The sequence below is a fragment of the Cyprinus carpio genome, chromosome B13 (assembly GCF_018340385.1).
Source record: "Cyprinus carpio isolate SPL01 chromosome B13, ASM1834038v1, whole genome shotgun sequence".
Taxonomy (NCBI): Eukaryota; Metazoa; Chordata; class Actinopteri; order Cypriniformes; family Cyprinidae; genus Cyprinus; species Cyprinus carpio.
The window spans coordinates 27463841-27491015 of NC_056609.1; the positions used below are offsets into that span (position 1 = coordinate 27463841).

The 27175-nt window shown below is 34.2% G+C and overlaps 2 protein-coding genes across 11 annotated transcripts in view; both read right to left on the bottom strand.

The window, feature by feature from the left end:
• Positions 1–12020, bottom strand: part of LOC122139478 (tripartite motif-containing protein 29-like) — an 81837-nt gene extending 69817 nt beyond the window's left edge. Inside the window, exons 1-2 of the mRNA XM_042737517.1 lie at positions 11973–12020; positions 11679–11728 (exon numbers count right to left, since the gene is read on the bottom strand). Of these exons, the coding sequence (XP_042593451.1) occupies positions 11679–11721 (43 nt within the window). The 5' untranslated portion in view covers positions 11722–11728; positions 11973–12020. The remainder of the gene's footprint in view (positions 1–11678; positions 11729–11972) is intronic.
• A 10556-nt stretch (positions 12021–22576) lies between these two features.
• LOC109100701 (fibroblast growth factor receptor 2) overlaps positions 22577–27175 on the bottom strand; it is a 50585-nt gene continuing 45986 nt past the window's right edge. For all 10 annotated transcript variants that reach the window (XM_042737527.1, XM_042737525.1, XM_042737526.1 and 7 more), the window contains 2 exons: positions 26768–26873; positions 22577–24511 (listed from right to left, as the gene is read on the bottom strand). In XM_042737527.1, coding sequence (XP_042593461.1) covers positions 24347–24511; positions 26768–26873 — 271 coding nt within the window. In that variant the 3' untranslated portion in view covers positions 22577–24346. The remainder of the gene's footprint in view (positions 24512–26767; positions 26874–27175) is intronic.

The window sequence follows — 27175 nt, forward strand, 5'->3', positions numbered from 1 at the left end:
GTTTGTCTGTACTTGCAGATTGTAGTCTCTATAATATTCTGGTTCTGTGTAAGTCTGATTATTTTTTACCCAAAAAGTTTGGACTGTGCATTTCGGCAAAATCTCCAAAATGCTAGACTGTAAATTTAAGATTCTAATCTCTGCATTAATATGAGAGAACTTTAATATTTTGTGAATTTATGTTATTTTTACATATGTTTTTTTTTTTTTTTTATAAATTAATACTTTTATTCAGCAAGGATGCATAGAATTGTTCAAAAGTGACAGAAAAACATTTATAATGTTACAAAAGATTTCTATTGTTCTTTTGAACTTTCTATTCATTCATGAATCTTAAAAAAAACTAAATGTATCAGTTTCCACAAAATATGATGCAGCGCAGGAAATCTGCATATTAGAATGATTTCTGAAGGATCATTTGACACTGAAAATTCATCTTTGCATCACAGGAATATATTACATTTTAAAATATTTTGAAATAGAAAAAAAAAGTTATTTTAAATTGTAATAATATTTCACAATATTACCGTTTTTATTGTATTTTAAATCAATAAATCTTGCTGAGCATAAGAGACTTTTTTCAAAACTTTCATGTAATATAGCCTCATTGTTGTATTTGTAGGTCTACAATTACATAAAATGATACATAATATAACAAACCCCAAACTTTTGAACAGTAGCATACTGTATATATTAACCTGTTTTGTCTGTGCATACTGATGTGTGTTGCAGGAAATCGAGTCATTTTTAGTCTTGTGCTTAATCACGTGCAAACTCTATCTTCAAGGAGCAGAGGTTATCCATTTAAACTGAGTTAACCAGATCAATATTGTACTTGCCCAGAGACCCTCCTCACTGCAGCTCTCCAGTCATGTTGGTGGTCAGTTTTAAAGGCTTGATTGTAGCAGGCGTTCCCGGATGACACTGGGCTCCATTGTGCCTGAATGCACCCTGGAAGTCAGGTCTGCCAAAGCACTCTCTGTGTCTCTATCTGATGGCATGCAACGCTGATCAAGCCTTCACTGATCTTATTCTTGGCTTTATTTGGTCATTCGATAACTGAACCTGATAGCAGCAGGGCCTAGAGTTCAAGAAGCTCATTGACATCTACCACAACAGCTATAGAGCAGGTGCGCTGAATAAGTCAAGCTTTTTAAAAGCACTGCTGTTTTTGTCAGAGGAATAATTCAGTCTTTGTTAAACGCCCTCATGTTGTTCCAAACCTGTATGCTGTTATGTTTCGTTTGCAATGCAAAAGAATGAATCATTACATGGTTCTTTTCCATACAATGTAAGTTCATGGTAACCACATCTTTCAAGTGCCAAAAACAAAATAAGCACCAGAAAAGCATCATAAAAAGTTGATATGGCCCCCTCCAACCTATTGATAGTGGGTTTTTGACCTACGGTTTGCCCTCAAACTTGAGAAGATTAAATTTGGAGCCAGAATGACACTCAATCTTTTAACAAAGTCTTGTGGCATGTTTTTACATAACTTTAACAGTTTCTGGTTAAAATGTTTTCTTTTCTTATTTTATTTGGATGTTTACATATGTATCATTGTTATTTTATTAATATTTTGGATTTCATTTTAACTTTAGTTAAATTTTTTGTCATTTTAATTAGCATTTTTGTCATTTTTGGTAGTTTTTGTTTAAAGTAAAATATGTTTATGGTTGTAATTGTAGTTTCAGTGTTATTTAACTATAATGTATTTTGAAAAAAAGTGAAAGTAGGGCATTGTTTGTGCTGTAATAATATAAAGGAACTTTCCATGTATAAATATTTATTTTATAAATATTTTATTTGATTTATTTTTTCAGGTGTTTTAGCTGTATTTTGAATTTTGCAAACTGCATTGTGTTAACGGAAATGTAAAATTTATGCATAATGTCCTAGCAGAAATTTTACCAATACATTTTTTTTTCCATAATATATATGTATATGCATATATTACTGATTGTATATTCATATGTATTGGCATATATTAAGCTTGCTATTTTTTTCTTCGCGTTTTTTGTTCTGTAATATTTCAGTGCTTGTATTTGTATTTGTCTTGAGGTGTTTAATAGTTTTTCTTTTCCAAAAAGGCAATAACATAAGCTGTAGAAATTAACATTTTTTACCCTGATAATTTCATTTTTGATCTCATAATTATGACCTAGTGTACCATGACTTTGCTTTTTTTATATCATAATTATGACCAATGTTAGTTTTTACTTATGTCATAATTTCATCTTTTTAGGTGGCTTTTTAATCTCATAATTGTGGGGGTTTATCTCATAACTGACTTTGAATTTTCTAATCATGATTTACCAAAGCATGATTTTTTTAAAAAGCATGCATATAAATAAAACAAATAAACAAACAAACTTCATATATGAATTATGCATTGCATTCCAAGTTTTCCAAATCACACAAAAGGTTTATTTTTTTATTTTTGTTTGTTTTTTGGAGCTTGACAGGCTCTCATTGTATGGAAAAAGTGTGTAAAAACACTTAAAAATTATAAGTTCAAGAAATAAACAACAGCATATGGTTTTTAAAGGACATGAGGGTGTGTAAATAATGATACAGTGAACTGAAGCTTTCATAACAGGAATCTCTAACAGATGAAAGCATCCTGAAATGTAATAATAAAGTCAGTTTTCAAAGTTGTTCTGCATTTTTGTTTCACAAATATATATTTGAACACTCCATATTTCAGTGAACTATGGTGATAGTGTTAGCTTTATTGGCTAAAAGTGACATGTTGCAGATGTGAAGCGCAGCGGAGTTATGAGGTGATACCAGAGAGCCATTGAGATGGCGCCGAACAAATAAAGTGATAAATACACACAATAATGTCATCACTGAGATAAATAAGATGAGACTAAACATTTGTGATTTGTTCTTTGAGATCTCGTTCGCAAAATCAGCAGTGTTTACTGTTGGCAGAGTGTCTGCTGGTGTTGCTCATTCTTGAAATCGTCACCAGCGTGATTTATTTTCCCTCTCCATGACCATAAACATTTACTCAAAGCCATTAAACAAATCTAAATTCCATTAGAGGGATAAACAGAAATATCTTTGCATTCTCTTAAGCAGGCGCATGAGAAATTAAACAAAAGCAATCCAACAAAGGGTTCAACCAAACGGCACCATATGCTCAGTGCTTTCCGATGAAATTCAACAAAATTCAAACGTCAGGGATTCGTCTGCAGATGATAGACAATTTGTTTGTACCAATTTCACCACATACAACCAAACAACTAGCAAGCAGGAATCATGATATTTATAGTTCATCCTCTCAGTTTTGGACAAACTAGAAATAAAAATCAAGAAAAGACGTGGGCTTGAGTTTGGGCTGAGCATTAACACAGATCTCATGATTCAGTTTGATTCAGATTCACAAGCTCTTGATTCAATTCAATTCCATATTATATTGATTCCTTAGAAAATATATCTCAAAAAATTCTTATATTATTTTGTGGGGATTCTTATGTTGTTTTTTTTATTTTATTTAAATTATTTTGGAAATATTTCAGGTACATGTTATGTAAAAAAAACCCTCAAATTATGATTTATTATATAAACTGTACAAGGAACCTTGGTACATTCATTCAGTTAAATTTGATTGTTTTTAACAATACATATTGTTTCAAAGCACTTTTACAGAAATGTATTATAATATTATATTAATTAACAATAGAGCCAAACTGTTATATTAAATTGTTCTTTATTATTAGATATAATAATAAACACTCAAATTAAACAAGTTGCACATAAGATATTAATATTAAATATAAAAATAATTTATTTTACAAAAAATAAAAATGAATTATTACATACATAATATACATATATTTAGCAAAATGCTCCAAATTTTTGAAATAAGCATTGGCTAAAAGATCAATCTTGGGATTTAAGAACTGATATTGGTTTGTTAAAATGAAGATCAATTAAAATCGAGAAATCAAACCCTAATGGAAAGACTAAAGTGTTAAAGAAAGCAACTATCATAACAGCCAGATTGATTTTGTTTTAATGCACACTGAGTGAAAAATCAAGATTTGTGGTATCATTCATGTCTGTAGCACTAATGGTGTACGATGAGTTATGCAATGAAGTTACATAATAGCTGTGATGATGGTCTTATAGCAAATGTCTGAGAAAGAGGGGGGTCGGTCTAATAATGGATCAAATTATCCTCAGAAAAAGTAGAGTTGGTAATCTGAAGTCTGGCAGCCTGCAATGACGAGTTTAGGACAGAAATAGAGGAGCCGTATTCGTAGCCCCAGAGCCCATTACTAGTTCCGGAGCTCGTGGCACCATCCTGTCTGTGAAGAACGAGCTGGAGAGCCGAGGCGATACCATCACAGCAGGGCCAGTGAAACACTAGCTCCCCCCCCCCCGATAATCACGCACAGGAGCCCCAGTGATATCAGACATATTCTATAAACCTCAGACAGCCTGCAGTAATGGGCCGTGAGGAGCAGTTAGTCATGTTTGGTCGCACGTGACTAGTATATCGCTGCACTTATGCATATAGCAAGTAAAAACTTATTTGATTTGCTGCACAAATTATGTCTGAAGAAATGTGGGTAAAAAGCATCAGAACACTAAAGTAAATTTCAAAAATTGAAATAAAGATGAAATTAAAAAAGATAATATTAGATGAAATAAATATAAGATATAAGATTTATATAATATATAAGATGAAAAATTTAACTAAAATGAGAAATGTCGCTTTGGCAACTAACTGAAGTTTAAGTTGAAGCACTAAAATTACTAACTGGAAATACATAAAAATTCAAATGGAACTAAAACTAATATAAAAAAAAAATACAAAATAGTAATATAAAAAAATGAAAACAAAAGTACATAAAATGCTAAAATGCTATTTAAAAATGATTTTAAAAAGCAAACTAAATGAAAATTAGAAATGTCATCTTGGCAAGAGAAATACGTTTCAGTTAAATCACTAAAATCACTAACTAGAAATACATAACTAAAACTTTATACAAATAAAATTTATACAAAAGAACATAAAAAACAATATAAAATAAGAAAAAAAAGATCATTCAAAATATTATTAGAAAAGTATAATATTCAAATTACTAAAATAACACTGTGCAAACACCACTCACGCTTTTATCTTAAAAAGTAAAAATCTAGATTTAAAAACAAACTAAAAATTTCAAATGTTACCTTAAAATTAAATAATTTTAAGTTGAAGTACTAAAATTAAAATCTGGAAATGTGTAAAAACTAAATCTGAAATGTAAAAATCCCCAAATTTAAAGAAAAAATAATAAATATAAAAGCACACAACAACATTACTAAAAAAAAAAAAAAACTATAACAAAAATATTATCAGAAAATTATAATAGTATATAAAAATACAAAAATAACACTGCAGAAACCACTCACAGTTTCATCAGAAAAAGTAAAAATCTAGATTTAAATGCAGCAGTAATGGGTTGATTTTAAACCTAATTCTGCTGAAGGAATAAAATGACTAAACTGAGTGATTTTAACAGGTCCAGGTATTTAAACAGGCTTTAAATGACACCAAAGTTAAACAAGCCCTGTCTGTGGTCAAAGCAACTGCACTGTTAATGACTTTAGACTTCCTGAACTCGCACGGAAATTATTCAACAGGCAACGAGTGCAATGCCAACATTAACACCGCAGTGTGCAAACATGTACACAAACACTACATAACAGCTGAACTGCTAATTACCAGCAAAATCACACAATTTGTAGCATAAATGTACATTCTGAAAGTCCTACAACACTACAAAATGTGCACTTATTTATTGTTTATATTGAAAATGAATGCTTGGACGTGAGTGATTGAAAGCATGTGTGTGATGTGAATGCATTGGCTCCAGATCTGTGTTTGTGTTCATTATGTTTCATTTGTGTGAGTTCGGGGCACATTTCTCTGTTTGCGTTGGCCATTTGGAGGAAGAGAAAAATAACTGCTCTCTTAAAGCAAACACATATTTCACACTTCCTACCACAGCAAGGGAGAGAGACCAAACATCCTCTGCCATAAATTACATACATGCACATACTTTCTCTTAATTTACTTTCAGTATACACTGTTTTACTGATGTTTGGACTTGTGTTTTCTTTATGAGAGGAATCCAAACCCAAGCAAAAGATGCACGTTCATTCAACAGTTGTGCTACAAATGTTTGATACCAGATTTTGAGAAATTCACTTTTTTTTCCCATCAAGGATGCAATAACTTGTTCAAACATGACAGTAAAAATATTTATAATATCTATTTGAGAAAAAAAATATTATTTTTCTATCTTTCTATCCAAAGAAAGAAAAAAAATCAGTTTCCTAAAAAAATTTGGAGTAGAACAACTGTTTTTGACATTGATGATAATAAGAAATGTTACTTGAGCAGCTTTGCATCACAGGAAATGACACTTCAAAATATATTACAATAGTAAACAGTTCTTTTAAATTGTACTATTTATAATTTTAGTTCACAAATTTTCAATCAAATAAATGCAGCCTTGGTGAGCATCGTGGTAATTTGTTATTATATACAATTGTTTTTGTTTTGGGATTTATTTGTATTATACAATAGTACTGATTTGGGGATTTATTTGTATTATATTATTATATTATATTATATATATTATATTATATTATATTATATTCCAGGTTACTTTAGAAAGCACATGCTCAAAAACTATCACTGTAAAAAAAAAAAAATCTACTTAAAATTAAATTCAGTTGCTAGCTTAAATTTTAAGTACAATCAACCTGGTTGTACAAACCATTCTGAATGGATATTAAACTGACTTGAATTTCATATTACTTATTAAAAAGTTGAAATTACTCACTATATTTTTATAATAAAGTGTTGTCGAACGATTAAAAAAATAAATAACTAATGACACATTTTTCTGTAAATAACATAATTAATCACCAAATAAATGCAACCTTGGTGAGCATAAGAGACTTGTATATAGAGAGAGAAAGTTATTTATGATATAAAAATATAAATATAAATTACAACAATGTTTTGGGTACTAAAATACACCAAAAGCATGTGTAAAAAAACAACAAAAAACATGCTTTTATTTTCCTAATGCTCACATACACTTCCAAATCTCTCAACACGTGGCATCATCTAGAAGTGTATCAGTGCCAGCTGTAATTACAGTCATTTGTAAAATCCCCACTTCCAGCTCCAGATTTGGTTTCAGAAAATCTATCAATACACAGTGTGCTAACCCTCTTAGCAAAGCCACCCAGATAATAAGATCTATCAAACATGATTCACCCACTACAATTTCATATTTGCTCAGTCTATGATTTATGGTGGTCATTATGAGGATTAAATATGTACTACATGTGTTCACATGACGCCTGTCCTAAACCTCACAAAGGTCCTTCTGTTTCTCTGTCTGACTGGCTGAGTGCTGTGTGTGTGTGTGTGTGTGTGTGTGTGTGTGTGTGTGTGTGTGTGTGTGTGTGTGTGTGTGTGTGTTTAGATGGGGCGATGAGTTTTGTGAGCAGTGCTCCACACGCTCCTGCTCTAAACGCTTCAGTTATAACAAAAAGCTGAGGCCGTCAGTAAAGCGCGACGCCTGCATGCCCATTGTGCAGCAGAGCAGGGTAGTCGCTCATTTATGAGTGTGTTTATTTGTATGTACGCGCTCATGCATGATCAGGACGCTCTGTGTGGTCTTTGGGGTCGTGGTTTGGCCCTCATTGGCCCAGTGAGGGAAGTACACACTTTTACAAGCTTACAGCGGCCAGGTCTCAAGGGTCTGTGTGGTTCATGCCCAGTGTCCCTTGCCAACCCACATTTACCCAGACCACAGACCAAATAACTTGCCTTTTGGACATCTACCATCTACTTGAAATCACTCACCATTTTAACTAGATAGAACAAGTGAATTGTGTTATGACACAAAAAGAACAATAAAAATACTGTGTAAAGTAAAGTGTGGTGTCAAGATGGCATTTTCATGGTACGGTAACACACCATGGTACTGAATTTGGGATTTCTACAGAAAATATATCATTTACATAATATACAGTACAGTATTATTAGAATCATGTCCAAAATAAAATATAAAATAAATTCATTACCGTGGTAAATTTGCAAACAAAATATGGTAATAGCATAGTAAAATGTCTTTTGAAACAACTAACTTTCTAAACATAACTCTCCTTTTCAGCTGACATCACCAAGAGCTCTTATTTCTCAGCCACCTGTCATATAGATACACTTTTCTCCATCAAATCAAACCCCAGTGGATTAAATTAAGTCCTGCCCTACATTTGGTCTCATGTAACATCCCGTTTGACACTGTGATATATATTACTTTACAGGGTTGCGATGCGGTTTCTTGTTGGATATCTGTCATGGCACTTAAGCAGTACTCATCAGTAGTGTGCTGGCCGGAGGTGCTGATATCTGGAAAGGTGAGTTGTTGTGAAACACATGTCCAGTCTGTTGGGTCTCTGGCGCCTGAACATCCACAGGACGCCCAGTGCCCCACCACTGTGATAAAGAGCCTTTCCTCTGACCTGTGTACTGACATGCTCTCGTCCCAACACAACACTTAGCAACTTAAATTTACAACACCCTTCAAACCAAGAGACCAACACGATCTCAGCACTCAGCGGGAAGAGGACGAATGAGAGTTCATTCATAAAAACTTCCGGACACAAGACCATCTGATTTACCTAAAGCTACACAACCTTGACACCCAAACTGCCACAGCATTTCCCTTTACTACTGATCTGTGTACATCCTCAGCAGATTATTTAGACAAGTACAATTGAAGAATTCAGGTGCGTTTATTGTCTATTATTACCACAGTGAATCAAATTTCAGATCCAGAACTATTCATCAGATTATTTATGAAAGTATAATTTAATGTTTAAGTTTCTTTTTAAATTATTTACTAATTTATTTTTTAATGCTTTCAAATGTATAGCAAAATAGTACACTAGAACTGAGAAAAAGTACATCAAAAAATGTATTTTTAGTTGCAGACTCCTTTTATTGCATACTAGCATGTGCATAAATCTAATTTTTTCTCATTACTTAACTTTTAGGTTCATGCATTTAAAACTTGCTGTTCCTCACCACTAAAAAGTCACTAACACACAAATGGTTATAGCATTCAAACTTGTGTAGAAATTGGAATATCACTCAAAACATTTTTTTAATAACATATATCTTGGTGTTACATAATACCTGGATGGAATCTTAGCTACTGTAAACTTTCTGTGAATGGGAAAAAACAGCATGAACATTCTGGCACTACTTTCATTGTTCGGTTAAAGGGTACGTTTACAAGAAAACAGTTTTTCCTTTGTGCAGTTTCACAAAGTTTTGCATACAGATGACAACGTTGTCAAACAATCTCTGTTCACATGGATCCACAAAAACGACTTACACACTAATTATGCATGCCAGGCCTGTAGTTGGCAATGTAACTTTGTAAAGAAACAATATGCGCATGCACACATATGCATTGACTGAACTTAAAATATGCACACACATGATGTCACAGTTTTCAAAAACTTGTACTTTGAAACCAGTTCTCAAGAGTTTGTGTTTTCAGGTCCCCAAACACTGCTGTCATGTAAATAAACAGCCAAAACCCATAAAAAAAGGGAAAAATTTTAATTTCCACCCTCTCAAATGACATGCAGGTTAATGATAATGATGAATTTGTTTCAACTACTCCTTTAAATTTCCTTTATGTTTCTCTAACAAAACTGTCCATCTCTGTCGAAATCAGATCAACTCTAATAAGAGCCATGTGGGAAAAAAAACTAGAAGTTAAAAGCTCAATGGAGAGATACGCCGCTATCTATAGTTCTGGGCTGCGTTTGCTGCTTATCTTTAGACAGGAAACGCTGTAGTCAGAAGACTGACATCACTCAGGCTGGAGTGTGCACTAACACACACACACACACTAACTGAAGTGATCACTAACCAGAAGCCGTCTGTCTGGAGTCTCTCTGGCTCAGCAGGGTAAAGCTTTACAGGATTTACTCAACAGATATTAAATCAAACAGAATTATTCTGAGCCCTTAGAAACATAACGTTATAAATCTGAGAAAATGTTAGGAAGAATAAAAGATATTAAATTCATGACTTCTCTTTAACCCACTTCTCGCTGAGGTCAGCCATAACTTGTGCACATATTAGTTACTTATCATCACTTAAAAACGCTTTTATTCCACCGGGAAATTTATCACTGCTTGAATTGCAATATATACATATTGGTTTTTTTTAATGATTTAATTGCGATTTTTTTTTACCGGGAAATTTATCACTGCTTGAATTGCAATATATTTTTTCAGTTCTGACAGCTGAGGAAAAGAAAAATACTAAATGTTTTAAATAAAGCAACATTATTGGTGCTTTACAACAAAAAAAGTAAATACATAAATGCTATTTCAGTCTTGCAATTGGAAGTGTTGTTCGGAGTGTTCATTTCAAATCATTCAGCTTGCAAATTGATTCACAAACCTGCTCCGAAGTTCCGATCTGAATCAAATGATTCGTGATTCACCAAGGTCTGATCTAAAACAAATGTTTCGCGAACCAACACAAATCCACGAACATATTTAGGTAACTGGTTTACTGCTAGCTAGAAAAAACAGCTGCACCACAAAATACCTGTTAGATGGAAACATAATGTGCATTAAAATTGAGTTTGTAGCTTAATTCACTGAATTTTAAATAGTTTGACCACTGCAATTCAGCTGGTGACAATTCAATAAGAAATCAGTTGAAAGCATCCAGTCATCTCATACCACTGAAGTGAGTGTTAAATTTATCAGTATATATTGTAATACATATTGTTGTATCTAATTGTATTAATCTACTGTATATTGAGTGATAGTCAATGTAAAAAGAGCAAATGGGAGAAGCAGATGAACACAAAACACAGCATAACAACATAAAGTTAAAGAGAGTAAACGCTGGGAAGCAGTTGGGGGTCCGGTGCCTTGCTCAAGGGCTCCTCAGTCGTGGTATTGCCGGCCCGAGACTCGAACCCAGTGAACAACACCCCTTAGGGTTATGCTGTACCTTAGGGTTAGGAGTCAAACTCTCTAACCATTAGGCCACAACTTCCCACGACTTTTAAACACTTTGGCTACCTGATATGTTCTTACTCTGCTTATGTATTAAATGTGCATTCCTTGAAAGCATGCAGTTTTCTAGCATATTTACTTTAATTTCTCAGGTAATATCAGTTGTGTGATCTATTTCAGATGCGGCCAAAATTACAACAACAATGAATATATACACATATTTAATTGTTAGATCAAAATTATTGCTAGTGACAATTTACAATCCCTGTCACTATGCCAAAATAACATTTGTGACCTCAGTGTTTCCAGCATGCCGTCTATTTATGGCTCATTCACAGGGCATCAATAGAATTTAAAACCCATACAACAGGGGAAGGTCAACAGAGTAAGTTCCTACCCGACTCATCTGAGAATACAGATAGTTAATTGACAGAATAGACATCATTCCAAATGAGGTTAACCGAGCACTAAATGAATGACTAGTAAACAAGTTAAAGGCCCAGACATTCAGGCTGCATTGTGTATCAAGATCTTGTCAACTATACACAGAACATCTATCTATAAACCCTAAGCTGTAATACAAAACAATATCTTACCAGAAACTTCTTGTGTTGGGTCTTTCCTTTTGTGCAGTACCATCTGAGCTCTGTAATATAAAATAAAATAAAAAATGAAGTTTGTATTGTAATTTTAGGTATGTATTTCTCTTCTGTGTATTTCTATACATGATCCATATCACCTCCTAAACTGTATTCATTATAACTTGATTACTAATTCAATGGCAAGAAAACAAACCAGATGGAAATAAAGAGCTCAAACTAGTCATTGCTCATGTTATCAAACAGCATAAAACATCACAGAAGTTCATCCAATCCATAGCTAAGACTTACTCATGTTTGTGTTGTAGATTTCCCTCCAAATGGTGCCATGATGTCACTTCCTGTATGAATATGCCATTAAGGAAGCAGCTTTTGTTATTTGAAGGGATTTTAACAAAATACTAACACGGTCAAAAGTGATTTTGAGGACAGGAAGAACATAGAAATCGTTTAATAATTGAAACAATATTCACAAGAAATCATGTATAAATAAATAAAATAAAATAAAAATAAAACATGATTTCATGAGTTAAACTCTTGGCAAACAGTTTTTTCCCAAGTCAGGTTGAAATATAATAGAGAGATTATATAAATATATGTCTGGGAGTTGCCAAAAAGGTTACTTTGTTTCCTCAGAAGGCTGACTTTGCTTCAACACAAGTATTTTATTATCTCATGAACCCCTGCAGTTCCACTAAGAACCTCTAGGGGTTTGTAAACACCTACTTCAGACCCTGACCTAGACCTCTGAAGGAAAATTAGAGGTACCAGTGAAGAGAGAGTGCCAGCTGCCACATTAGCTGAGTGCTGGTGTTTATGGTCTGCACTGTGTTGCTCTGAAGTGGAGATGATGTCACTAACCAGCTCGAGATGGGGAAGTACTTCACACTGGGGTAAACAGTAACCAGGCAATGAAAGGCCGTCCACCGCCGTGAGGCCCGTGACCCTCAGCCGCCAGGAGCACGCATGACTGGACCGTTCCCATATGGACAAAAAGTGACTCCTAAAGAGCTGCACCTGCATTGGTCTGTTCTTGTTGGAAAGAGACAATTTTATAATGTTGAATTAAGAAAATTTATACTTTTTTTTTTTTTTAAAGTGGAGAGGGTAATTTTGATGTTAAAGTATCCCAGTTTAATCTGCAACATACAATACATGTAATACAAATACTACAGTTTTTTTTTTTTTTTTTTTTTTTTGACAGAGGTCTCTTACACTCACAAAGGCTACATTTATTTGATCAAAAATACATAAAAAAACCTTAAAAAAAAAAAACATGAATATTGTAAAAAAAAAAAAAATTAAATTGTAAAAAATTACAGTATAAAATAACTGTGTTCTATGTGAATATATTGTAAATGTAATTTATTCCTGCGATGCAAAGCTGAATTTTCATCATCTTTACTCCAGATTTCAGTGTCACATGATCCTTCAGAAATCATTCTAATATGCTGATTTGCAGCTCAGGAAACATTTCATTTATCATTAATTATGATTTTTTTTTTTTTTTTTTTTTTCAGAATTCCTTGATTGATGTAAAGTTCAAAATAACATTAATTATTTGAAATATACATAACTTTATAATATTATAAATGTCTTTACTGTCATTTTTTATCAATCTTGCTGAATCAAAATATTCATATCTTTCACAAAAAAAAAAAAAAAACTTTTTAATGGTAGTGTTTTTGCCAAATATTTGTAGCGTTCCAATTATTTGAGGTTTCATTCATGTCTAAATGGGTTACACATTGATTTCTGTTCCTCTTTGTTCACTACCAGAAAGTTGGATTTGGGTAAAAACTCCACACAGACACAGCAAACAGTCCATTACAGGCCGTACCAAGAGGCATTTTGTGTTTTTGCGTGACTGAAGTTCATATAAAAAGACTTTGTCTCATAATTTGCTTGGTTTGGATGGCGTCCATCAGGGAGGGGGTTTTATTTGGTGCTTTTGGTGTGACAGACTGAACCTTCGCTCACAAGCCCCTTTCAATATGGTTCACATTTCTCAACTCATACTAAACTCACCATGAATCATCTGTCGTCATAACCAGTGAAAACAGGCTATTGATCTATATAAACACACTCGCATCCTCAGGGGCTTGACTTCTATCACATTCACCATCTCAGACCACTGACAGAATGAATGCTGAAACCGTAGACAATTGAATGCGCTCGGCGGAAAACTCTAATTTCTCTTGCTTGTGAATCTATGCGGCAGACTTCCATTTGCTAACCATTAAATGAGCCAGATTGAGATCATCTTCCAAACCGATGTCTGCCTGTCCTCCACTGAACTTCAAACCACACAGTCCTTGAGTCGAATGGATTTATAGCTGCTGCGTTTCAGGCTCATCAAAGGAAAGTGTCTTACGAGAAGTCAACACTTCTCACAAGCCATTTTACTGATGCATCTGACGCGTTTCTGAATGAAACAGGATATTCCGCCTGATTTCAAGTGGAAGAATGAATTGTGCCCAAAAAGAGCAGGAACATGCATTAAGAAAGTAAATAGGGTTGATTTTGATGTCTGTTGACTTTAGCAGTCGCAATCATGCATGCAGAATTCCAACTGAAACAGGCAACGTTGACGTCGTTGACAGACACAGCGAATGTGTCATCAGCATCATAAATCTTTTTTGATGACGTTCATTCGGCCAACACAAACTCTTCAGTTCACAGGCCAGAACCTTCCAGTTCACGAGTGCTACAACACATCTTGGCGTTCATAACCTGCATATCCCTTCACTTTTGTTACCCCAAAAGTCTTGAGTTTCAGAGCAGCCCTTGTGAAAAAAGAAGTGCACTTAATAGTACTGAGTGCACATTTGTAGTGCATTTTAAATCTTAAAAGTATATTTTTAAAACGTTGTACTTGCAGATAATCTAACATCAATTAATTAAAAGGCCAGTGTACTTAAAGAGTTTCATGATTATGTTTCTAAAAACACTTTTAAAAACTGCACTTTGTAATGATGTCAACTTTGAGTTTTTATTTTAAAATACATTGCAAATTATTATGGTTTTATAATCTTCCATTGTGCTTTAATGATGTATTTTAGTATCATTGAGATGCTATTATAATTTTTATATTTTAAATCAGTTTTTATTTTCAGTTTTATTTTAATTTTAAAGTTAAGGTAAATTTGTTCTGTTTTTTAATCATTTTTAGATGTTCTTGTTTATATATATATATATATCATATATATATATTAATATATATCTATATATATATATATATATATATATATATATTTTATATATAATTTTCATTTTAAAGTTTAAGTAATTTTGTCAAATTTTTTAATCATTTTTAGATGTAGTTTAGTACAAGAAATTAACCTAAAATTAAATGTAATTCATGTCTTTATATTATTTATTAATTTTTGTTTTTTTTATTTTATTTATTTTAGTTGTTTTTTTAAATTTATGTTTGTTTCTTGTATTTACAATTGTAATGATTGTTTATTTCAAGAAACAAAAATGTTTTAAAGGGTTCTAATTTTAGTTTATAGTTTATTTTTTTATTATTATATCAAAGTAATGAACCTGATTTTGATAAATAACACACTAAATCAAACACACTAAATAACACACTAAATCAAATGTTACCATATACAGTATATACAGTATATTAACTGTAGTGAGATATTCAGTGAGTTATTACATTTATTGTTTATGCACTTTAAATTATAATTAGCATTTACAGACGCTTTTATCCAAAGCGACTTACAGTGCATTCAGGCTATACATTTTTATCTATCATGTGTTCCCGGGGAATTGAACCCCCAACCTTGCGCTTGTTAATGCAATGCTCTACCACTTGAGCTACAGGAGCACTGTAACGTAACACTTTAATGTACTGAATTTCAAAATTACTTTAATATTTTAATACAGGACATACAGGTTTCATTAAAATGTATTTTAGTTTACCATAAATGTTTATCAGTACATTCGGCAGTGCACTTCAACTATATTTCAAAGACAACAGAAGTAATTAATGTAATTACATATAGGGATGAATAGATTAATAGGACCTAGTTACATGGGTCAGAAAAGTACTATACTGCATTTAAAATATACTTAAACTACAATACATTTTCATTTAATTGCAACTAACATCCAATGAAGTGTCTGAAAATATTACACTCAGTTTGCACTTAGGGTATTTTAATGTAAAGGTATATTAGTTTTGTAATAAAGTATGCTTAGTGTACTTGTTTTTCACAGGGTCGGGGGGGGGGGGGGGGGGTCTGAATACATTTTCATTTAATTGCAACTAACATCCAATGAAGTGTCTGAAAATATTACACTCATCTGAGTCAGCCCAGCTGTGTGCTCTGCAGACGGTGCCAGCGAGGGCCTGGACGTCCGCCTAGAACCACAACCGCTGACGGGCCTGCGCCTCTGTCAACCTGGATCCCAGGACAAAGCACCTTTTCAGCACTCGCTCTCCTTCAGACTCACTTTTTTCCCCCTCCACTTTGGTCTAGTAATCTCCATGAGCTTGGAAAAAAATGGGGTTTATAATTATCATGATTTCCATTACAAATTTTATCCTGCACTGACTGATGGAGATGGTCCTCACTGCAGAACACAAGATCCAGGGGCGTGGTTGGATCCAGATCCAACTCCTCCCACCTTACATATACCTAAACCTACCTGTCTCCACTCTCTGATCCTTAAATCCACCCATTTCCACCCCTAAACCTACCCATCTCCACCCCCTAGATGTGGATCCAACCACGCCCCCTGCATCTTGTGTTCTGCAGTGAGGGCCTACTGGACTGATGGGTAAGGACGGATGTGTTCAAGGCATACCTTTTTGGATCAGAACTCCTTAAAGAGACAGTTCACACAGAAAAATACACTCACACAAAATACGCACACAAACACACACACACACACACATATATATGTGTGTGTGTGTGTGTGTGTGTGTGTGTGTGTGTTTTTGTGTGTGTGTGTGTGTGTGTGTGTGTGTTACAGTATTTTTAAAAATATTCTGAATTAGCTTTAATTTAATTTTTTTGTTTTATTTTACTTCAAGTATAAGTAAATTTGTTATATGCTTTTGTTATTTTGATTAGTTTTCTCTATATACAGGTGCTGGTCATATAATTAGAACATCATCAAAAAGTTGATTTATTTCACTAATTCCATTCAAAAAGTGAAACTTGTATATTATATTCATTCATTACACACAGACTGATATTAAAATTTTTAGATTTCAAATTTGTATTTCTTTTAATTTTGATGATTATAACTGACAACTAAGGTAAATCCCAAATTCAGTATCTCAGAAAATTAGAATATTACTTAAGACCAATACAAAGAAAGGATTTTTAGTAATTTTGGCCAACTGAAAAGTATGAACATGAAATGTATGAGCATGTAAAGCACTCAATACTTAGTTGGGGCTCCTCAGTCTGTGGCACTGCTCGGGTGTTATGAGAGCCCAGGTTGCTCTGATAGTGGCCTTCAGCTCTTCTGCATTGTTGGGTCTGGCATATCACATCTTCCTCTTCACAATAACCCATAGATTTTCTATGGGGTTAAGGTCAGGCGAGTTTGCTGGCCAATTAAGAACAGGGATACCTTGGCCCTTGAACCAGGTGCTGGTAGCTTTGGCACTGTGTGCAGGTGCCAAGTCCTGTTGGAAAATGAAATCGGCATCTCCATAAAGTTGGTCAGCAGCAGGAAGCATGCAGTGCTCTAAAACTTCCTGGTATACGGCTGCGTTGACCTTGGACCTCAGAAAACACAGTGGACCAACACCAGCAGATGACATGGCACCCCAAACCATCACTGACTGCGGAAACTTTACACTGGACTCTGGGACCCTGATTTCCAAAGGAAATGCTAAATTTACTTTCATCAGAGAACATAACTTGGGACCACTCAGCAGCAGTCCAGTCCTTTTTGTCTTTAGCCCAGGCGAGACGCTTCTGATGCTGTCTGTTGTTCAAGAGTGGCTTGACACAAGGAATGCGACAGCTGAAACTCATGTCTTGCATACGTCTGTGCGTAGTGGTTCTTGAAGCACTGACTCCAGCTGCAGTCCACTCTTTGTGAATCTCCACAATATTTTTGAATGGGTTTTGTTTCACAATCCTCTCCAGGGTGCGGTTATCCCTATTGCTTGTACACTTTTTTTTCTATCACATCTTTTCCTTCCCTTCGCCTCTCTATTAATGTGCTTGGACACAGAGCTCTGTGAACAGCCAGCCTCTTTTGCAGTGACCTTTTTTATGTCTTGCCCTCCTTGTGCAAGGTATCAATGGTCGTCCTTTGGACAACTGTCAAGTCAGCAGTCTTCCCCATGATTGTGTAGCCTACAGAACTAGATTGTTTGTTTTCTTTCATTTATTTTTATTTCAGTTTTAGCTTCAGTAATTTTAGTTATTTTACTAATTTTATTTCAGTTTGTCACCAAGATCAACAGAGCATGTAGTGGTTCGGAGAATGGTTGAGTTTATAGTTTCCAAGTGTTTTACGTTTTGTTGTTGTAGCGCGATTCATATAATACATTTAAACCAAGCTATTTTAAGACCATCTCCAAACCTTCTACAAGGACTCTGCTGTTTTTCGACTTGTTCTTTTGTATACGTTGATTGACAGATGTCTCATTCAGTCAGCTGTGAGTAATCCCAAACCAATGGCGCTGTCTCAAACTATACCTGCCTCTTCCGGTTTGTCTGATTTGTGTTTTCTGACTTGTTATTTTGTTTTCGGATTTGTCATTGTGTTTTCTGACTTGTTATAATGTTTTCTGAATTGTTGTTGTGTTTTCTGAATTGTTATTTTGTTTTTTAGAGTTGTATTTGCATTGGTAATTTATTTTGTATTCAGAATTGTAATCTGTTTTGCCCTTCAAGGCCACCGTAGTTGAGCCTATTCACGCTAAATATTATTTATTTATTTATTTATTTATTTAATATCTTTTATTTTCATTTATATATTTATTTTTTCATGAACTATTCCTTAAATGCCTTTAAGAGAACTTTTACAATTTTTCAATTAAAGAACAAACTACTGTGGACAATTTATTTTTTTGGCTATACTCTGTTTTGGCCAAGGGCACTTGAACAATAACAAGAAACAGAAAGAGGTAAAGAAAGTTAGGGGGTGACGATAGCTGGAAACTGGAATTAGCGTTTCTTGCCAGGACAAGATGGGAGAAGTTCTTGTCCTCACAGGTAGTCAGCATTGAGTCACAGCCAGGAAGAAAACTGATTTAATTACATTCTAACCCCAAGACAAGCACAGACATTCCTGAGCTTTCGGAAGGGCAGCTCCTTCAACCTGCAGCCGGCAAGCTAATTATCCATACAATAGACACTGTGTCCAGGTAAATGACTTTAGAAATTGAGAATTAGCTGAGGACAAAATTGCAGGGAACAGGAGCAAGAAGGAGGTCATCCTTCTCTTGTATGGTGTTGGATCAACCTTATGTTGTGCGCTTTGGATTATTTGGTTCCTCTGTATTCCCGCTCAGATGATCCGCGAGCTACAAACTTATTAAGTCATGCTAACACTGAAGCCACCTTGCAGCCAGTAAATATCCCTTAAAACATTATAAAAAGCAGCAAAGTTAAGAATCAAGTACCAGTTTTAATTTAGAACTTATGCAAAGAGATTTTCAAGATATACAGTTTTGGAAAACTGGTACTGCAAAAAAAAAATTGAATACAAAAAATGTTTACAAATCCTTTGTTCAGAGTTACCATGTTATTTATACATCATTTGTGGAATGTTTTAGTTCTAAAACTTCAGTTGAACATACCTTTAACGTTTTTTAAAATGTTACTACTGGTCTTAGACAGTTCGGCGAACATTTAAAAGTTTTGTTCCCGTAATGTTCACAAAATTATGAAATGGAATGTGAAAAAAAAAAAAATAAGTTTTTACATTTTTTAAAATCTGGACCATTTAGCAAATTCAGAGAACATTCAGAAATAATGTTTTATACGGTATGTTCTGGGTTTGACACTTTGCATTCAAACGCTTTTTAATGAATCTGTTAAAACTGTATTTTTGAAATTATGAATTACTGGTGCTCGCAGCAGATTTAAAATTGCTGACTGAAGTCATAACTTTCACAATGTCCAAAATGAGCTTAAAACTGATTCATTTCCAGAACTGATTCATTTCATGTTTTGTTATGATAAAAATGGCACTTTAATTAAATGACAATTAGACACACACACACACATTTCTACACTATCTCTAATGTCAAAGAAAGTAGTTAAGTATAAAACAATTGCTAAGAGAATTGCTCAAGAACCAGAATAATTCACTGGAATCAGAGGCGATAAATTCCTTACTGTTGATGCACAATTCTGGATTATTAATGTTCAAAGCATCACGTTCCACCTCAAGATATGAGGAAAACACCAGCAGGCCAACAGCATCAGAGCTCTGATGAACTGCTCATCTGCTCATTTTCAATTAAACCTCATTTATGAGGCTGCGCTTCTTTATGGCTGTTTTTATTGGCCGATTTTATGACAGTAGCTGCACATCTGCTAACCCTCTTAAACTTCAGAGACTCTATTGACAACTTAAGTCCTGTGGAGAGACCCAAGCTTTAGTATTGTACTTGATCAGTTTTAATAAAACGTTGAGGTGAATCTGAGGATTTGCTTGTACCTACCTCAACCTCAAGCTTTCACATTTCTCTTGTGTAGATGATCTCTGCACTGAAGAAACTATTAACAGGGTGCAACTTATGAGCAACTGTGACAAGAAACTTCAGTTACTGGCTTGAAAAGTGTACAATCTTTGTCACACCAAACAGAACTGCTAAAACAATCATTGCTTTCAAACCCTGTTTTTTTACAGTCTATGTTTCAAACACACTTACTGAGCACTTCCCTCATTGGTCAGGAAACTGATAGTCCCGCCCCCAAGCTCACACTATTGGCTGAATGTTCTTCTGGCTGCAATATCCACATTTTTCTTCTTGTAAGATCGGACTTGGTCATTTGTAAATTCTATGGGTCTAGCTTCAAAACAGCTCGTTTTACTGCTTAATTTTGAAAATTGGTGTGTCTTACCATATTATTTTAATGTATAATATTAATTATGAACACACTGGTTTGTAGTGCAAACATTTTCACCATTAACTGCACTTTGTTATTCTTCTCGTTAATGAACCGGAAGTCTCACGCACGTTTACTTCCACGTTGGAGAAAAAGGTGGATAAAGATATCAGCCTTTTTATTTATTTCATTTTTTTGCAGCTATAGTAGTAGTATGTTAGTATGCTGTTACGAATTAACCAAATTTAATTATTTCATAAGTCTACAGAGATACAGTAGAATTCAGAAAAACTAATAGATATCCCCTACTTTCCCAAGCTGATAAATGTCAATACATTATTGTATTGAAATGTTATGTTTAAATATGCAATGTTGCATTATCTATATCATATTAAATATATGCTAACTTGCATACATTTCCACAACAGAAATGTAACTGAAGTGGAGATTTCTGGCTTGGTTAATGGGAAATAACTCGTTTTGAGAAAATGGCCTGTAAAGTTATGCATGTAACTGAAATCTACAGACGTTAATACATAAAGTGCACTAAAATAAACACTTAAATGTGTAGTCTTGGAAGTTATGGAAGCAAAACAGCACAAAATCTCACAATTCATTAGTGCATGAATGATGCACCAATATTGGTTGTGTGAGATGGACCTGAACATATCACACTCTGAAAATGACCTCTAGAAATTTCTCTTGACTCTTCTTAAAGAAGATATGGAAGTGTCTGAAGCACTGGATGTGGTTTATGTTGTGGTTTACTGATTAACTCTCTCCCAGCGTCACCCGTGTGTTATCTGCGAGCGCGGGTCTGTCTCACACCCGACTCATGTTGACATTCCAGAGGACTGGACCTTGTGCAAACAGCCTCTGACAGATGGAGGCTACGAGAACCAGTAGATTGAGATGGCAGTCAGCGCTCTAATGGGCCTCCTCACGTATTTCAACGGCTCTGAGCTGAAGAACTTTATGTGGCAGATGCTCATCGCAGTCTCTCATTTGGAGGATCATACAGGATGGGGGAGAGCAGTAATGAGGTCAGAGACAGGTTTCAGTCACCATAGTTTTTGTCATTTTTTCAGATTAGGAGAAGGTTTTGCTTTCCTCAGTGGCGCCATTGAGCTTTCGACTATATTAAACAGACAGCCTCATGAAGAATAAAGAATAAAATGACATTTTTAAGGAACACTGGTTTCAACGGAAATAAAAAGGTGAAATCAAATGGAGATCAAACAGATGATTTTCAGAAGTTTCTTATGAGAAAAGCACCCCAGTAATCTCACGTGTCTCCTCTAATGCCTTAAAGAGCTCAACAAAGTCTCAAACTGCTCCCATATGCATAAACAAAATACCAAAGCTTGAAAACAATGTCATAGGTCTCAATATGAATTTATCAAATTCTACTTTTTTATGTAACGACTAAAACTACAGTGAAGATTTGAGTTTACAGGCTTGCAATTTTCATATTAAAACACTCCTGATTTTTTTTTTCGCAAAACATAACTATTATCACCCTATTATCATTATACATAGTAGCATATTTAAATATGTACAACTTTATCTGCATATATACAAGGCAAGAGATACTATATAGCAAATCTCAACTGCTCGATTGCTTGTATCATTGCAAAATATAAACTGTATTATCCCACTCTAATTTGCTAAATGCGACTATTAGGCATGACAATATTAAGATATTATGAACATTAACAGGATTTTCTGCAAAGCTGCTTTGAAACTGTGTACTGTAAAAAACACACTATATAAATTTTACTTAAATATAGACACCAGAAAGGGATTTACTTGGAAAAGCGGAACAAAATATAAAAACAAAGCACACACAAATAATTTTTTCATCTTTAATTTTACAAATCTGTCAGGAACACTTGTTGAGAACAACCTCAGCTCATTTGTCTGGAAGAAAATGAAACACTTGAAACAGGATTCGTAATACTTTCGAGTCGATGTGGGTGAAACTGCACAAAATATACTGCAACCTTTTTTCCAGTATTTCATCAAATTCAAATGCAAACTTCAGTGTGAGTAAAACAGCCGGATAAAAACGACATCCTCTACTATAGAAAAGGGATTAGCGGACTATAAAAATGTATGTTATTTTTGCATTTTAACTTACCATTCACATTTGTATATATATATATATATATATATATATATATATATATATATATATATATATATATATATATAGATATATATATAATATATATATAAAGACGTAAGAAATGCAAATCTTTTGATACCAGCTACAAATAATTCTTTGTACCACTGAAATGTCATTTTAAATTACAAAATAAACATTATGAATCATTATTGTTTCTACGGTCATCATTAATATTATTATCTCTTTATTATTTTGATCCTTTTTATCCTTTTGATTCTTTTTAAACACAAGTCAATAAATTAACATGCTATCTCTTTCCCTGAAAGCCAATACGTGACTGTGTCAGCAAGTGAGTTGTGCAGGACCCGACATTAAACTTTTCCAGGAGATTTTGTGCGCCCGGATTGGAACCAGCACCACGGCTCAGTGTTCCTGGAACATACGCATGAAAACTGAGAGTTTTGTGGCTTTTAGTCTATGTTTGTTAGTTCTGAGGTCATCTAAACGTTAATACACTCCCAAAAGTTGACAAAGAAAAGAGACTTCCTGTTTTAACATGAAACACAAAAGAGAAAACTGCACTCGTCAAGCCATTTCATGGAGATTTTTAATGTCGAGTCCTGCTATATATGTGTGAATGTAAGTCTGGGAATGTAATAGAAACATCTAGATGCGTCTACATCTATTTCTCACTCTGCGGGAAAAGGGAGGAATTGTTCGGAAGTCCATACAAAAAATAATTCATTGTAAATATATAATATATATTTTTACATATTTGAATATATTTACAAATATACCCAGCACTATATACCATGTATTATTTCATTTTTTTTAACCATTAAGGATAACTGCTCGGGATTTTTGTATGATAACTGTGTTATCATGGTAAAAACAGAGCATTTAAAAATAAAAAAATAAAAAAATCAACTGGAGGCAGTGTTATGTTTTCTTCTACTTCTTCTTCTTCTGTTAGTTGTATGTTTCCTTATTGTACTCATATCATATTTTCTCCTTTTTGTCTCTTAAGAGTTCTGTCCGTGTGCTCCATTCATTTCTCTTGGGAACACAGAATCCTGGAATGCCAAGCAACGGAATGATGGCAAGAATGTAATAGAATTCCAACACAAATGGGAAAAAATCATCAAAATAAACAAAAAAAGCAAGAGGTGGGTCCTTGGAAGCAGTCACTTTTCTTCAGTCCTCATCCTCTTTTTAAGAGCTAGGTCACATGTTTTTGTGTGCGCAAGTGTGCGTTTCCACAAAAAAGGCACCAGCGCTTCACACACTTCAGTTTCTTTCCGGAAAAGCAGCACTGCTGGCGTCTCAGCCTCCTTTGGCACGCTCCGAAAGTCCAGCGGGAGCTTCGCGAGGAGTCTAGAGGCAGCATACGGTTCTGGATGGGGACAAGGGAACTGTGGGTAAAAGTCTCTCAGTCTTGTTGAGAACTGCAGGCGTAGCTTGAATGCGGTGGGTCTGGAGAAGGTTGAAGAGGCTCATGTTTTTATGCCTCCGTTGATGTGCTGGTACTTGGGAAGGCAGGGCTCGTCTGCTAAGGGCTCATGGGAGAAGACTGAATCGTCTCCGGAGGAGCAGGAGCTGCGTGTGTCGGGGAAGCTGGGAGAGTATTGCTCCACTGGGGCGCACAGGTCCAGATACTCCTACAGACACAAAGATGAAGCTGTCAGTATAAACGTGACCACAACTAGAGCTGCCACATTAACTAGGGAAAACTTACATTTCTATTAGTGAACTGAAAGAGAACCTATTCCATGGAAATAAAACCTATTTCCATGGAGAAAAAAAAGAGTGTTATTTTAATCAAATTTATACACTTCAGATTTTTAAATAAAAAAATTTAAATAGATTGTTTCCCAAAAATGTTGGTTTATTTTAACTTGGTAAAATTATAGAAATTTGTCACTTTGATAAATTTTCTTTTAATATGTCTATATAGTTTTTTTCTAGTTTAAATTAGTTTATTTAATTGTTTTAGTAAAAAAAGAAACAATTATTTTATTTCAGGTAATTTTTATTATATTTTAAGTTATATAATTAATATATATATATATATATATATATATATATATATATATTAGTGCTGTCGAACGATTAATCGTGCGTCCAAAATAAAAGTTTTTGTTTACATTATATATGTATATGTATGTGTATTGTGTATATTTATTGTGTATATATAAATACACACATGCATGTATATATTTAAGAAATATATGTTATATTTGTATATAATATAAAATATAAGAATATGAATATATAAATGTATAAATGGAAATATTTTTTATATACATACTGTATGTGTGTACTTATATATACACAGTACACATACATATAAAATGTAAACAAAAACCTTTTTTCGGATGTGATTAATCATGATTATAAATCGTATATATATATATATATATATATATATATATATATATATATTGCTATATATATATATATATATATATATACACACACACATACAAATGGTTTTACCTTTATTTAGTTATTTAGAAATTTCAAAAGTATTTATTTGAAATAAAAATCTTTTGTAACATTATAAATGGCTTTGTCACTTTTAGTCCATTTAATGCATCCTTTCCAGAAAAAAAGGTATTAATTTAATTCTTAAAAAAAAAAAAAACTTTTGAACGGTAGTGTATATAATCAAAACATTTTATTTCTTTATAATGATTATTTTAAACAATACTTTCTGCTGTTGACTTGGAATAAGTTCAAGTTTTCCTTATTTTATTTATTTATTTATTAATTTTATTATTACTATTATTATTATTTTTACTTTCAGTTAGTTTTCACAATTCTCCAGTTAGTTTTCAGGAGTCTGTGATGAATGGAGAGTTCAAAAGAACAGCATTTATTTGAAACCGAAATCTTTTATGACATTTAAATAGCTTTACTGTCACTTTTGATCAATTTAATGTGTTCTTGAAGAATAAAATTAATAATGTCTTTCCTTCAAAAACAAGAAATACTGAACCCAAATGTTTGAATGGTAGTGTATATAATAAAATAATTATTTATAACTCAAATAATACTTTCCGCTGTGGCTCACCAGCAATAACACTGATCTACTAGCCGCTTCCTCAAAAATGAAGTGCGCTCGATCCGAGTTTAACCATGCTGGAAACCACCGAGCCAGATTCCACGTCTGAACAATCGCCTTCAGAATGTCAAACCTAACCAATATTTTCTTATCGAGTTTCAGTGAATCGGTAACAGAACACACCTAAAGACTTGTATATATTTCTGAAATGCATATCTGAACATCCAATGCACATAAATGTATATGACCAGAAAGGAAGTTTTTTCCTGGCTCATTCCTCAGACAAAATTGGAGCCATTTTCTCTTTGTGGCTGGTATTGAACTATTTGACGAGAGGAAGGGGGGGTTTAGGTTGCTGTAAATGAGTGTTGGATTGAACTCTCGCTGCTCAACACAAGGCAGCTCACATTACTAAAGACCTTCACATCTGTGAGCAGTTTAAGATGGGGGGAAGAAAGCAGAGGCACTTTATTACATTTCTAAAGTTCAAAACGGCGAGCGAGAGCGGGGCTTTTGGCATCATCTCTCTTCCACGGCTCAATCCCCCCCTTCGACAAGTTCTGACAGATTTCAATCCCTCAGTCCGCCACACGGATATCACGGATGACAGCTAGGGAACGGAAAGAATCGTCTAGTAGGGATCCATCTGACTATTGAGCAACATTAGCACGAGGGCCGCTCTCGAAAACCCAAGCGACCTGTAAGTTGACCATAAAAACCGTTTCCTTTCCCTCACGGATCTTGAGCCGGAGCCAGTGTTGGCACAGGTTTGATGGATCCAGAACTATAGGGAAAGCGTGAATGGTTTCGAGTGTGTTTATGCATGTGTGTGAACGTGTGCACAGCTCACCTCGTTGGTTGCCAAAGTGAGAATGCGGTCCAAGTCCTCGACCAACTGTTTGAATGTGGGCCTGTGGGAGGAGATCGCATGCCAGCAGTCCTTCATCATCATGTACCTGAGAAAAGACAACGTGACATCATTTATTTATTTCTAAGCTCTGTTTTGGAAATCAACCATTTGAAAGTGACGTGACATACAGCTAAGTATGGTGACCCATACTCAGAATTCGTGCTCTGCATTTAACCCATTCAAAGTGCACACACACAGCAGTGAACACACACACACCGTGAACACACACCCGGAGCAGTGGGCAGCCATTTATGCTGCGGCACCCGTGGAAAATTTGTGTGATCAGACATGCTCAGACGAATACACATGCACTAAATAGCAGGTTTCGAAGAAAGGGTAATCGTAATT